This window comes from Phlebotomus papatasi, chromosome 1, assembly GCF_024763615.1.
Source record: "Phlebotomus papatasi isolate M1 chromosome 1, Ppap_2.1, whole genome shotgun sequence".
Classification (NCBI taxonomy): Eukaryota; Metazoa; Arthropoda; class Insecta; order Diptera; family Psychodidae; genus Phlebotomus; species Phlebotomus papatasi.
This window is the reverse complement of record NC_077222.1, coordinates 98,567,612-98,580,296: the sequence shown is the minus strand read 5'-3', so window position 1 is coordinate 98,580,296 and position 12,685 is coordinate 98,567,612. Positions and strand designations below refer to the sequence as shown.

Below are 12,685 nucleotides of genomic sequence, written 5' to 3'. Positions count from 1 at the left end.
GTTGTGGATAATTGAAAATCAATTTTTTATGCTGCTTCCAGAATGTTTACATACATTATGATCATATAAAATGACAAGAAAGTACGCCACAACGAAAATTTGTGAGGAAGTACGGGCTTTTGACTCAAAGTTCAATTCCATCTCATATAAATTTCGTTAGTTTTGAAAATATCCTTTGAATTTGGGAGGTGAAAAATCATTTATACCCCCCAAGCTTTCAAATTTAAAAGACTCAACTGTATTTATTATCGGAGGCAGCCAAAATCTCGAACGCCAAAATCCCGAAAGGGCCAAATTCCCGAAAACCAAAATCCCGAAAACCAAAATCCCGAAAACCAAAAACCCGAAAACCAAAATCCGGAAAGCTAAAATCCCGAATGTACAAAATCCTGAAAGGGACATAATTATATGGAGGATAATGTGAAGAATAATTTCCAAAGACATAGAAAATCCCCCTTTGATTCCAACAAGCGCGGGTGCAATCGTTGTAGTAGCTATGCCACTTTTAAGAATTCGGGATTTTGGCTTCCAGGATTTTGACCAATTAAAGATTTTGGCTTTCGGCATTTTGGCGTTCGGGATATTGGCTTCCGGAATTTTGGCTTTCGAGATTTTGTCTGGGACTCATTTATTATGTATTTTTATATTATGTACAATTAATTCGTCTAATCTCGCTGAAAATCACTTCTTTAGGATTTGGATAAATGGCCATAGAGGATTTCTAATTGCGTTATAACGTACGGCACAAGGGAAAGTTCGGGCATAAGTTACTGGAATTTAAATTCTGTCCATCTAGATGGAAAATTGAGGAGTGCCAAGTACAAGAACGACACGATGATCCGGAAGGAGGCCTATTTACATTACTGTGTGATGGAGAAACTCAAGAGAATCATCGTTCGGAAATTGCCAGACCGTATTGGAAGACGGAAGATTGGGATTGTAATTGAGGATAAGCATATATCCTGCACGACTTACAAAACGGGTTCTCTGGTATGATAGATGTGACTCAGTCAAAGGATCCGGAAAGTCTCCGTGGCTTTTACTACCTCGTCCAGGAACTCAAATGTCCCTTGTTCTCTCTTATTGGACTGCACTTCAAGATAAAGATTGAATATTTGGCTAAGGTGACGCTTGATACTCGTATTTCGTAAAAATAGTCATGGTCAATTTAATAAGAACACAAAAAATGAGTTATCCGAAGATTTATCCATCCGAACATATCACAATTTCCTCTAAAGAATATTCAAGTTATTACCGTAGATACGGATGTTTGCACTCAAGTGGTGGCTTTGCACTCCTACTTTTTGTAAGCCTCAATTTAATTCTAACACCCAGGGATGATCCATAGGCTTTATTAAAGGGCCCTTATGGTCTCTAAACCATCTTTTGAAAGATAGAATTGAAGAAAAGCTTACGAAATGTAAGGATGGTAAGTCACCCGTATCTACGGGACCTATAACTTCTTTTCGTTGGTATAAAATATCTGAAATACAGGGGAAACATTCGAACGACTCGAGCTTCGGACAACTTAATTTTTGGATTTGAACCATGGCTCTCTTCTGGAAATTTGAAGCGTTGAACTAATCTATTAAAATATTAATATTCTAAAGGGCGAATTTCATTAAAAAACATAGAAAAAATGAATTGTTTGAAGCTTGAGTCGTTCGAAGGTAGCGCGCTTTCCCCTACAGCACAAAACTAATATTTTATTAATTTCCTGAAGAAAAAAAATTTAAAGTTATACGTGCGTGAAAGTGCTCTACTCTCCCCTATGTGATATAAAATTACATATTTTATAAGGAGAATACGACAATTAGTCATCAGTCAGTGAAGCAAATTGGATTGTCTCACAAGTTAGTCTATATATATAACAAAATTACACCCCTTTCGCTAAAATGTTGACTATATATGTATATATATATAGAGAAAATGTTTGAAACATGCGATGTCCCATTAACATGTATTCAATGAATGACTTTTTGGAGAGATTATATTGTCTGAATTAATGAATTATGTTTTATATAAGATGAAACGGGTGAATGTATGACTGAAATAGCTCAACGATCTAATAAAAATGTGATGGAAAGCTAAATGAAAACTTCTACAAGTAAATTTTCTCGAAGAGGGAATATTGTGCTGAAGAATTTATAATACCACATAACACGTACCATAAGAATTAATTTCACCAGAAAACGCATTCTTTCCTGTGAATATTACATAATACATTTTTCTTTGAGTATCTACCATACCTCCAAGTTCTAGGGAGAATGTTATTAGAAATATTTAAAATATTTCCCCACCAAGGCACAAGAAAATTTATTAAAATTGATAAATGTAATGGGTTTGAAGTAAACAATGTGGATAAGTCACGCTGATGTTACAAGTGGCATCAAAGTTTACCAACTCCTTCACTGTGGAATTCTTGTTAGAACAGCAAAATTCTGCCACTCACTTTTAGAATAATTAATAAACAAAAGGAAGAAACGTGAAAGATATCACGCAGAAAGTATCTGTTTGTACAGAAGACAAAAATTACCTTAATGTCTCATGCACGATGAAAAATGAGAGAATTTAGAAAATTGATACCCTTACCTTTCGCAGAATGAATCTACCAACGCACAATCGAAATAGAATACGAAAAAACGACATTCTGAAAGCTTTTGTATCTGCTAACTCACTAAACCTACTGTATTTATATCATGCAATTTAAAATTCTGTGAATATTGTGGCTTATCTCTACTGGTACCTAGAATATAATTTTATTAAATCTGTAATACTTTAATAAGACTTTATTGTCATGGTTTAATATTTGCTAAACATTCAAATACAAAAGTCGTTGCTTTCGTCAGTATAATTTTCCTTTTGCATATTTTCTTTTATTTTAATTCCCAAATATAGTTAAACTGAACTATTAAACCTAACTTAAACACAAGAAGAGCGCGTATTACGTATAAAAATAAGAAATTGAAAATACTTTTATGTTATCCATTTAAATTTAATATCGTGTTTAATTTCTCAACCTCCTTCACCAAGAAAAATTATAGATAATAAAAATAATTCTTTACTAATTGAAAAAGTTATGTATTATCGTGGGATTTTCGGTTGAACCAGAATGAATTTTTATTGACCATTCTGCTTAGACAAAATAAAAAAGCTTGTCTACAAATTTAATACAGAATTTTCTAAATGCAGCAAAAAATCTAAAATTGCACATAGAGTGGAGTCATCACTTATGGACGTTATACCCTAGACACACTTACGGCTTAAGCAGAGAGAAGACTTAACGTAATTATAATCGGGACTGGCAGTAAACGGAAAAACCTAGACCTTTCTTGAATTTTGCTAAGTTTTGTGTAAGTTTTTCCGTCCACTACCGTTATATCGCATAATGGCCACTACACATTGGGAGCAATTTTTGTCAAAAATTGCTTTTTTGAAGGAAATTCCCTGCAGCGTTGCAGGGGGAAACGTCAAATTTCTGTCAAAAACGCAATTTTTGACGAAAATTGCTCCCAATGTGTAGACACCTTAAGACCAAAATTGTCTCAAAAGTAATTATAATCCAAATAATGATTAGACTACATTTCCATCAGCTTACCTCTAAGCCGTGCCTCGACCTAAGACGAGAGATGGATTAGTCAGAAAGTGATGGAAACGTAATCTGAAATCTGGTCATTATTTAAGTTATAATTACGTTAAACCGTCTCTCGGTTTAAGCCATAAGTGTGTCTATGGAGAGTATGTAAATATCTTAAGTTCTTACCTAAAACAGTTATCCAATAATCACAAAATTGTCAAAGTTCTATGATTTTTCGAAATCTGTTTTAAGTAAGAACTTAAGATTATTAGACGCTGTCCATTAGTGTAGAACGCTCATAAGTAATTACTCCATCCTACATAAGTATTTGTATATTATTTTTGAACGAAATATTATCAACCTTATTTGAAAAAAAGATGCACCGTAGGGGGTGTCAGGGCTAAATCATACAATGAGATGTTACTTAGGATTCTTTATAATCCCATTTTTAAACTGACTTAATATGAATGAATCAAGAAAAGTATTTATCCAAGAACTAATAAATACTAAATACAATAAAAATTGATATATTCAGGAGAAAGCGCGCTATCTTCGAACGAATCAAGCTTCGGACAAATCTCTTTGAGAATTTAAAAAATCGCCATTTTTTGGCTTAAATGTTTACTATATAGCAAGTAGCTAAAGGCTTGCAAAAATTATTATAGATTCCTCGAACCTTCTACTTTCAAATTATGTACAAACATTAGAAAAGAGTACCTTTAGGTAGTTAGGAAAAAGTATTTTCTTTATGGGACACTGGTGCTCCAATGGTCCGTAAAGGGTTAACGTAATTGTAATAAAAATAATGATCAGATTATATTTCCATCAGTTTCTGACTAATCCGCTTCTCGGCTTAAATTCAAAGGCTTAAATGTGTCTAGTGCATAAGCGAGGTCATCGAATTTTGAGGTCTTTTTTCTAAAAGTCAGTGTCATAAAAAAAGATACCCAATCTCTTTTTTCTTTTAAAAAATAATATTATCAGTATTACCACGAACTTTAAAATAGATAGATAGATAATATTTATTTTCATGTCAAAAAAATATACATTTTGTAACTGACTATATAAATTTTAGTTTTCACTTAATGCTAAATCAAGTGCGAGCAATCCGTACGAGATACATCCTCAGCGTTCTTGAATATCCAATAAGATTTGTTTAATATTCTGATTGTACAATGTTTCATCTTTTTTTAATTGTGAAGTTAATTTATTATGATGTGTAAATATATTACCATTTTTTTTACATTAATATTTCTATAAATAAGATAGTCCTCCATACAATTTTACAACGTTTTGGAATACATTCCGAAAAGACTTCGGTGAACCATAATAATAGACGATAGAGAGATTTTATCCTTGGAATGAATGAGTAAATATGAAAAAATCCTCAAGCTCACCGGTATATAGTACGAACATTTCGAAATTCATCCAATTAAAACAGATCTTATTAGGACCTAAATAGTTTCAGACTGAGCTTTTAGAATATTTAGCCTATAAAATTTTGGCAGTAAAGAATTAAGAAAAGTAAAGTTATCCAAAGGAATTCCCAGGATAGTCTAAAAAAATCTTAACTGCCGAATATTACAGACTAAATATTCTCGAGGGTCATCCTGAATCTATTTGAGCTTCTACTAAACAAATTTATTTTGAAATACACCTCTCTGCACTATGCACCGATAAGTGTCGAGAATCCTCCCCTAGTGGTTTGTACCCTATATAAATTTTCCTAACTCTCTGATATGCGACTTCCCCAAATTCCTCTTTATTTTGTTTTAAAACTTCACACAGCTTCATGGTGTTTGGAGGATGCCTTTTAAATGTATTTTATTCGATTTTAAATTCTTTTGACATCAATATTGTGAAATCCTTTCTGTTCTGTATTAGAGAATCATGTATACCTGAGCTTGCACAAATAGTAATACAGTTCGCCTCCAGTAGAGTCAACTTTCCAGCCTTGTTGACACTACTAGATTAGTTGACACTACTGGAATAAAAAAAAAATCAACTAAAATGGGCAATTTTGAGAGGAAGGCGTATTATTTTATGGTATGTACTAGCGGGTTTGATCATTTCAACACATATCGTAAAATTTTTTATTCAACTAACCCATATAATTTTTTTAACGTTCAACGTAAATAGCAATTTTTTAGACTTTCAGTGATTTAAGCTAAAGAGAAATCAATTATTATCCAATAACATTGGATTTACATTTAATTTCTGTTCAAAAATCTATGGAGTTGTACAAATCGTCGACTCTGAACAAGACTATTGCAAATCTAATTACAGTAGTATAAGAAGATGGTATCAATGGATACAGCAGAAACCTTAAATCTTCATCCTCAAAAAATTTTATATTGATTAAGTTACTCTTGCAAAAGTTTTGTGAATTATTAATAATTTAGTAAATTATACCCCAATAGGGATAAGCAGTTGAAAATTATGATGATGACCCCCCTTTTTTGGGAAGATCTAGAATTTATTGAAGAAAATAATTGAAAAAATTTCAAAATTTAATTTTACAGAAGTAACTTCAAAACGACATTTTCTTACTGTTTTTACAATCAATAAGGTTTTCGAAAATTTATTGAATTTATTCACATAAGGAATATGAAAGAAAAAAAAATAAAAATGCCCTGTAGATTTCGGTTTCGGGATTTTGACTTTCAGAATTTCAGCGTTCATTTTAACTTTCAGAATTTTGGTTTTTCGGGATTTTAACGTTCGGGATTTTGTTTTTTTCGGGATTTCAACACATTCCGCATTTTGACCGGGATCCAAAACAACTTTCGAGTGGGATTAAAAACTCAAAATCATGAAAAAAAAATTTTTTGAATCAAAAATATTGAACGGTTTTAACACTAAACCTACCAAGACTGGTTAAATTGACCGGTTTAAAAGCATTTCAAAATTAACTCATATTCAAACGGTATAATGTCACTATCAAACTTTATGCATTTCTTAAATTTTTTTTTCAGTGTTTAAATTCTATTTTTTTTTCTTTTCTAAGAAAAATTTTATTGAGTATCCCACCGCGGTCTATCATTTGATCGAGTGCTCTAAAAAAAACGATCAAAAACGGTCGAAAGGTTTAGTGTTAAGATTCGAATTTTGTCAAAAAATTGTTACGTCCTCACATAAACACCCTTTTTCATTAAAGATGCTGTAATGATACATAAAAGACCGATTTTTCTTCTATAAGATCATAATAAAAACATATAATATTCTTAGTTCAATGATGAAGGACACTAATGCGGGCTTCAGACTTAAGGCTTAACCAAATGGCTTAACAAGCATTTTAAACAGCAAGAGTTTTAAGGAACAATTTAAAGTAAATAGGGTAAAATTTGGAAAGACGGACACTAAAGAAATAGCCCAGTTTGTGTGCTGCATCCGCTTTTAATAATCCGACTTTTAACACAATCCGACTTTTTAAAAATTAGGTATATCCCTAATTCATTTATATATTTATACTATTATACCATATATACGGGATATTTCTTCAAAAGACTGCTTCCTGATAATATACTGAAAATGTGTAAGTTCCCCGGGTTCCTTAAAAAAATATATATAGGGTAACGTGTGGTATTTAAGGACAGTTTTTAGCACTTTTAAGTTTCAAATACCTTAAAGACTTCTCAAATATATTTTTCTTTGTTGATACAAATATTTACGTTCTTTATGCTATCCAGAATAAGATTTTTATCCAAAAATGTTGAAAAATGCATATTTTTTTATACAAAATAGCAAAAAATGTAAAAAAGTAAGAGTCGTACATTTTGGGACAGTTGGGTATTTCGGGACAGACAAAAGTCGCTATTATGCAAATAAATTTTACCGAGCCTGATTATTTACCTTTAAGTAGAAGTTCTAAACTTCACTCTTTCATAAAATTTTTGTTCAAATTTCACTTTTAAAGTGACTTAAATCGAAAAAAAAACTAAGCACTGTTTGTGTTGACATCTGCAAAATTGACCAAACTGAAGGTCTTGTAAAAAGTGAAAAGTAACACTCACAATTCACGCGTATTTCACGCTTTAAATTAAATAAAATTTCAGAAGTGTTGTGTTTATCTGATACGTAAAGAGCTTAATATTTCATATGAAACTTAAAAATAATTAGAAAACAAATATTTATAGGATTTTTGATGTGTCCCAAAATACCCATATTATGTCCCGAAAAGCACCTTGTCCAGAAATACCACATGTTACCCTATGGGTTTCCCGAGTTCCCCGTCAGTTCCCCGAATAGGGAAGACTCAATTTTGAAAAAAGAATCCAAATCATTTAGAAAAGGGACAGATAATCCTAACCGGCTTATGTAGGTGAGATTCTTAACGTGAGCTAACTCGGAGTGCATGCAAATTCGATTTGGAGCTGAAGTTGGGAGACGCCATTCAGTTATCTTGAATCAAATTCGTGAAATTGTACAAATTTTGCATTTAAACCAAAATATCAAGGATTTGGATGAACTGACAGAAAAGTGTTATATGGGTGAAATGTAGACCAGAATGTTCTCTATAATTTTCCCATAGAACATGATCTCATCGATTACTCAGAAGCCAAGATAATCGAGGTTTTTTGTTTCTTAACTCGTTTTTTCATCTAGAGTGCCCCAAGTAGTCATTTGTTGAACTTCAACCATATCAAAGAATTGTTGTATTTTGTGGGACTTTCCATTTAAAACCCTATTTTAAGTGTCTTGGTGGAGTAGAGGCAGTCAAATTGGCATCTGAGTGATTTCAAAGCGTTATTATGGGAAAAATCAATTTTTTCACACTTAAACGGCAAAATCGGAGTGATAGCGTAGTCTGAGCGGAAAATGATGTATGGACGAAATGTAGAGACAAATGTCCTCTACAATTATGTCGAAGTAATCATCAAAATCGGTTCAGCGACAGTCGAGATAATTGAGGTTATGTGATATTGAAATTGGTTTTTCGACTGTGGCGCCCCTGGTGTTGGTCCCACGAAGTTCAAATATTCTAGAAAGTTGTAGCATTTGGTGAGATCTTTCGTTTAAGCCCTCACTCATCAAAATCGGTCACATAGAACCGGAGATATGATTTTTTGAATTTCGTGAACTTTGACCACTCATATCTCCGGTTCTATTGAAACCACAGCGCACATACGCACCATTTTGGAAACGTCCTAGACTGGACTACAACATACTAAAATTTCATTAACTTGCACAATGCCGTTTTTGAGAAAAATGATTTTGAATTTCGATGAATTTTGACGCTATCGCAGCGCCACCTGTGGTGACTTTTTGAACTTCCATCTAAAAGTGCTCATCGAGACGAAACCAAAAAGGTAAAATTTAGGCCGCTATGTTAATTAGAACCGGAGATAGAGGCCGGTCAATGTTCGAACTTTGACCCCTTATAGCTCGGGTCAGGGGTTATGGATCGACTTAAGGTTTTTTTTGTTTGATAGGTATAATCAACGGCTACAACATACTAAAATTTCAGCCCGATTGCATAAGGAATTTTTGAGTTATTTAACTTATAAGATTTAAAAATTTTCTTTTTAATAATAGCGCCCCTAGCGGTGGTTTTATGAACTTGCGATGTTAGAAGGAGAAGTGGCATTTCACGAGAGCTTTCCAAAAAGCCCTCATTTTTTAAATTCTGACAACTAGAACCGGAGTTATGGCCATTTTAAGAATTTTTTTTTGGACCCTTATAGCTCGGGTCAGGGGGGTCGCGGGACCTTAAGTTTGGTATTGATGGAAAGCTCTAAGGCCCAGCTATAACATACTAAAATTTGAGCCCGCTCGATGCCATAGGGGCGGAGCTATTGAGAAAACAAAAAAAGGGGGGTCTTCAAAATGGCGGAAGGAGGGGTGGGGGGTGGGGGGTCAATGCACCAAGTTGCAATTTTCATGCGATATATAACCTTTGCCGAAAACCGCAAGTCGATATCTTTTTTAGTTTAGGAGCTATTAAGCTCCAAAGAGCGGCCGGACGGCCGGCCGGCCGGCCGGCCGGCCGGGAACGTAACTTAGCCCCCCATATATTCGTGATCAGGAAGTGGCGAGACACATTTTGGCCAAGTTTGAGCGCGATCGGAGGACATGAAATTTTGTTAGGATTATAGTAGGTGAGATTGTTAAGAATCTCACCTAATATTCATTAGTGCATCAATTTTGGAAAATAAGTGGTAATAATTGATATCTTCTGCAAGCAAAATATTTCAAAAATAGTGCTAAAAATTTCAATATTTTTTTTATTTTCTAAATTCCTTGTTTGAATTCTAAGAAACTTACGACATTGAAGAAAGTCTATGGTGGCTATCTATAGAAAAAAAATTTGAGCCGTTATCTTTTTTACCTTGGAAGATATTGAATTTTGAATTTTTTAATTTGTGACTTTTTGCCCCAGTCTCCCCTACTCCGTGAGCTCTCCGAGTTCCCTTGGATTCCCCGGGTTCTCCTTGGGTTCCCTGGTCAGTTCGTCTCGAATTCCCCAAAATGAGCTACCCCTTGATAACATATAACTTCCCAGAGTCGATCTCATCCTTTATGGAAAATTTCCTACAACAAATTTCTCAGAAAGACAAAAAAGCAATTAACAAAGTGCTTCTTTTTTCCTGAAAATTTTAAAACAGACCCATTTCTTCCATGTTTTTCTTGCTTTCCGTCCGAGTTGTATCTTAAGCCTAACCCCGAGAAATGAATTTTATAAATTTTGCAAATCCTTTTAAGAAAAATTGCAGAGTTAAAAATGATTTCACGGAAAATTGGAAATTTTTAACAGTAATCCCTTCCTATTTCAATCTTGTCAAACGCAAATTCTCTAGAATGTACTTTAACTTTTTGACTAGGGAGTTCCTCCAAATCGTTTGGATCAACACTAGTTCTTTTTACTGCGGATGGATATAAGGAAATATTATTCATTTCGAGGTATTCCTAACTGTGGAATTTTTATGTATTTTTATTTTGCCAACTTCCATTCCTTTTGATTTCATTTGAGGAAATCAAAATAATCCTTTTACATTTTATATAAATATTTCTCGAGCACAAATGAATCCCCATAGCTATTTAGGTTAATTTATGAATGATCTCCAATTCCATTCACCAGAATACAATATGATTTCTGTAAATGTAAAGCATGATGTTTTATAGAAACCGCGGTGAAGCATTTCCAATGTATTGTTTGCTATGGAAACGCTTTAGAATCTTTTTTTTTTTTTTTTTGGAGCAACAAACACACAAAAATGCCATCACTCAAAATCACAATTGGATGAAACAATATAATCCAGATTTAGGAGGGTTCTATCTGGTGGAAAAACTCACTTTATTTGGTTCCATATTTGTAATCCGAAATTCTTGATGACGAGCAGTTCAAGAGCGTAATTCACAAATCCGTACTGAAAGTAGAGGACATTTTTCAGGCTGTTAGAAAATACTTTTTTTGGGATAGAGATAGAAAGGAGAGTATACAATGTAATCTGCAAGTGGGTGATATTCTATGGTTGAAGATGTTTCATAAAACATGCGTATAGCAGATAACGCTAAAGTAGGTGTGAGTTTTGAGATGATATGAAAATTATAGGAGTTATGGAGTATGTTATTTGCATAGCAAGATCCTAATTGTTAAATTTGTATATATACTCTTCCAGTGTGTACATATTTTATCAGGAGAAAATTGAAGTTCAGGTTGTTATTTATCATATGCACGAGCATATCAGCTGAAGCTTTTTATCACATTTATATTCATGAGTAAATCCCTGTGTGAAATTAAATTATTACTGGAGAGAAAAACATATTCAAGTGTAATATATCCTCAACACCATGAGCTGCAATTACTTATAACACGACAAAACATATGTACAAGAGGATGGATACATGAGTAAGGGTTTGGGGGATGGAAGTAAATGTGCCATGTTTAGTTGCTCCAGTTCATTTCGATATAGCATATCTGCTCTCTTCTTATTTCTTTTTTTTTCTTTGCCTCAAGAGGGTGAATATGTTTACAGCCTTTAATGGAAATTCAATTTGAATTGTACTGAAACGTCGAATGTGTAACATCAGTAGGGCAACATAAAACTCTTTATGGGCGTACCATTTTTTTCCTCCAAATTTCCTTCACTCGCCGAAGAAACAATATAGCAAAGCGGATTGGAAGCTGCTACGGAGATTATGCTTTTTTTATATTTTTACTTTGGTGAAATTTGACACCAAAAACTCACAATATTTCACTCAATATATTTTACTTTGATGCAATCTTCCTTCTCACCCTTAAAAACAAATACACATAGCACATACAGATTCTTCTTAAATCTTCCCAGAGTGCACATTAATTATTGTGCTTCACAGTTGATGACTTGGACCACGAAACCACATGACAAATCCATTGTAATTGGTATAAAATTTCAAATGAAAATACTCATACGGACAATACGTGGTAATTTAACTGTGTTGACTTTCACTAAATCCTGCCAAATTAACAGACATTCCACCACTATAGAAATAATCATTTGAACATAGATTATGACACCACAGAGAACGTTCTTTTCATTCACATAAAATTATGGGGGTAAGGAAGAAAGGCGAGAGAAAGTGTTGACTAGAATTTATGTGAAAATTGTACATAAATTCGTGGAAATTCCACGCAAAAAGATTCCTAAATTCCACAAATTCCCAACACACAGTGCAACTATTACAATTTTCAATGTGAAAATAGACACTAAACTGTGATATTGAGACAATTTTCAATTATCAACCAATTTAACTCTGGTATATAGAGAAAATTGTACTTCAACGGCGGTCGCGTAGAGACTACTTGTCCGGACTCAACTCGGGGTGCGACTGAATGAAAATGGGGAAAACTTTTTATATAAACGAAGAACTAGATCGATTATTCGACGTAGATGATTCGGCAGTAATACCTGCACCCCTCATCAGATGGCACCACAACCCAGTGGTTTATGTACTTATGGAAAATTCGCAAGTGCTCAGAATAAATTTTCCCTTCGGTGAAAATCATCTTTGCACATTGCATAAAAGAAACCCATTAATGACGCATCAAAAACTACATAATTTTACCCAATTAATAACCAAATAAATTACCCCAAAAAAAAACAAATAATTAAAAACAAATATACAATA

The 12,685-nt window shown here is 33.4% G+C and overlaps 1 protein-coding gene across 1 annotated transcript in view; it reads right to left on the bottom strand.

Annotated features, from left to right (window-relative positions):
* LOC129809995 (guanylate cyclase soluble subunit beta-1) overlaps nucleotides 1-12,387 on the bottom strand; it is an 81,016-nt gene extending 68,629 nt beyond the window's left edge. Inside the window, exons 1-2 of the mRNA XM_055860177.1 lie at nucleotides 11,640-12,387; nucleotides 10,871-10,944 (exon numbers count right to left, since the gene is read on the bottom strand). Coding sequence (XP_055716152.1) covers nucleotides 10,871-10,944; nucleotides 11,640-11,642 — 77 coding nt within the window. The 5' untranslated portion in view covers nucleotides 11,643-12,387. The remainder of the gene's footprint in view (nucleotides 1-10,870; nucleotides 10,945-11,639) is intronic.
* Between the last annotated feature and the right edge of the window lie 298 nt (nucleotides 12,388-12,685).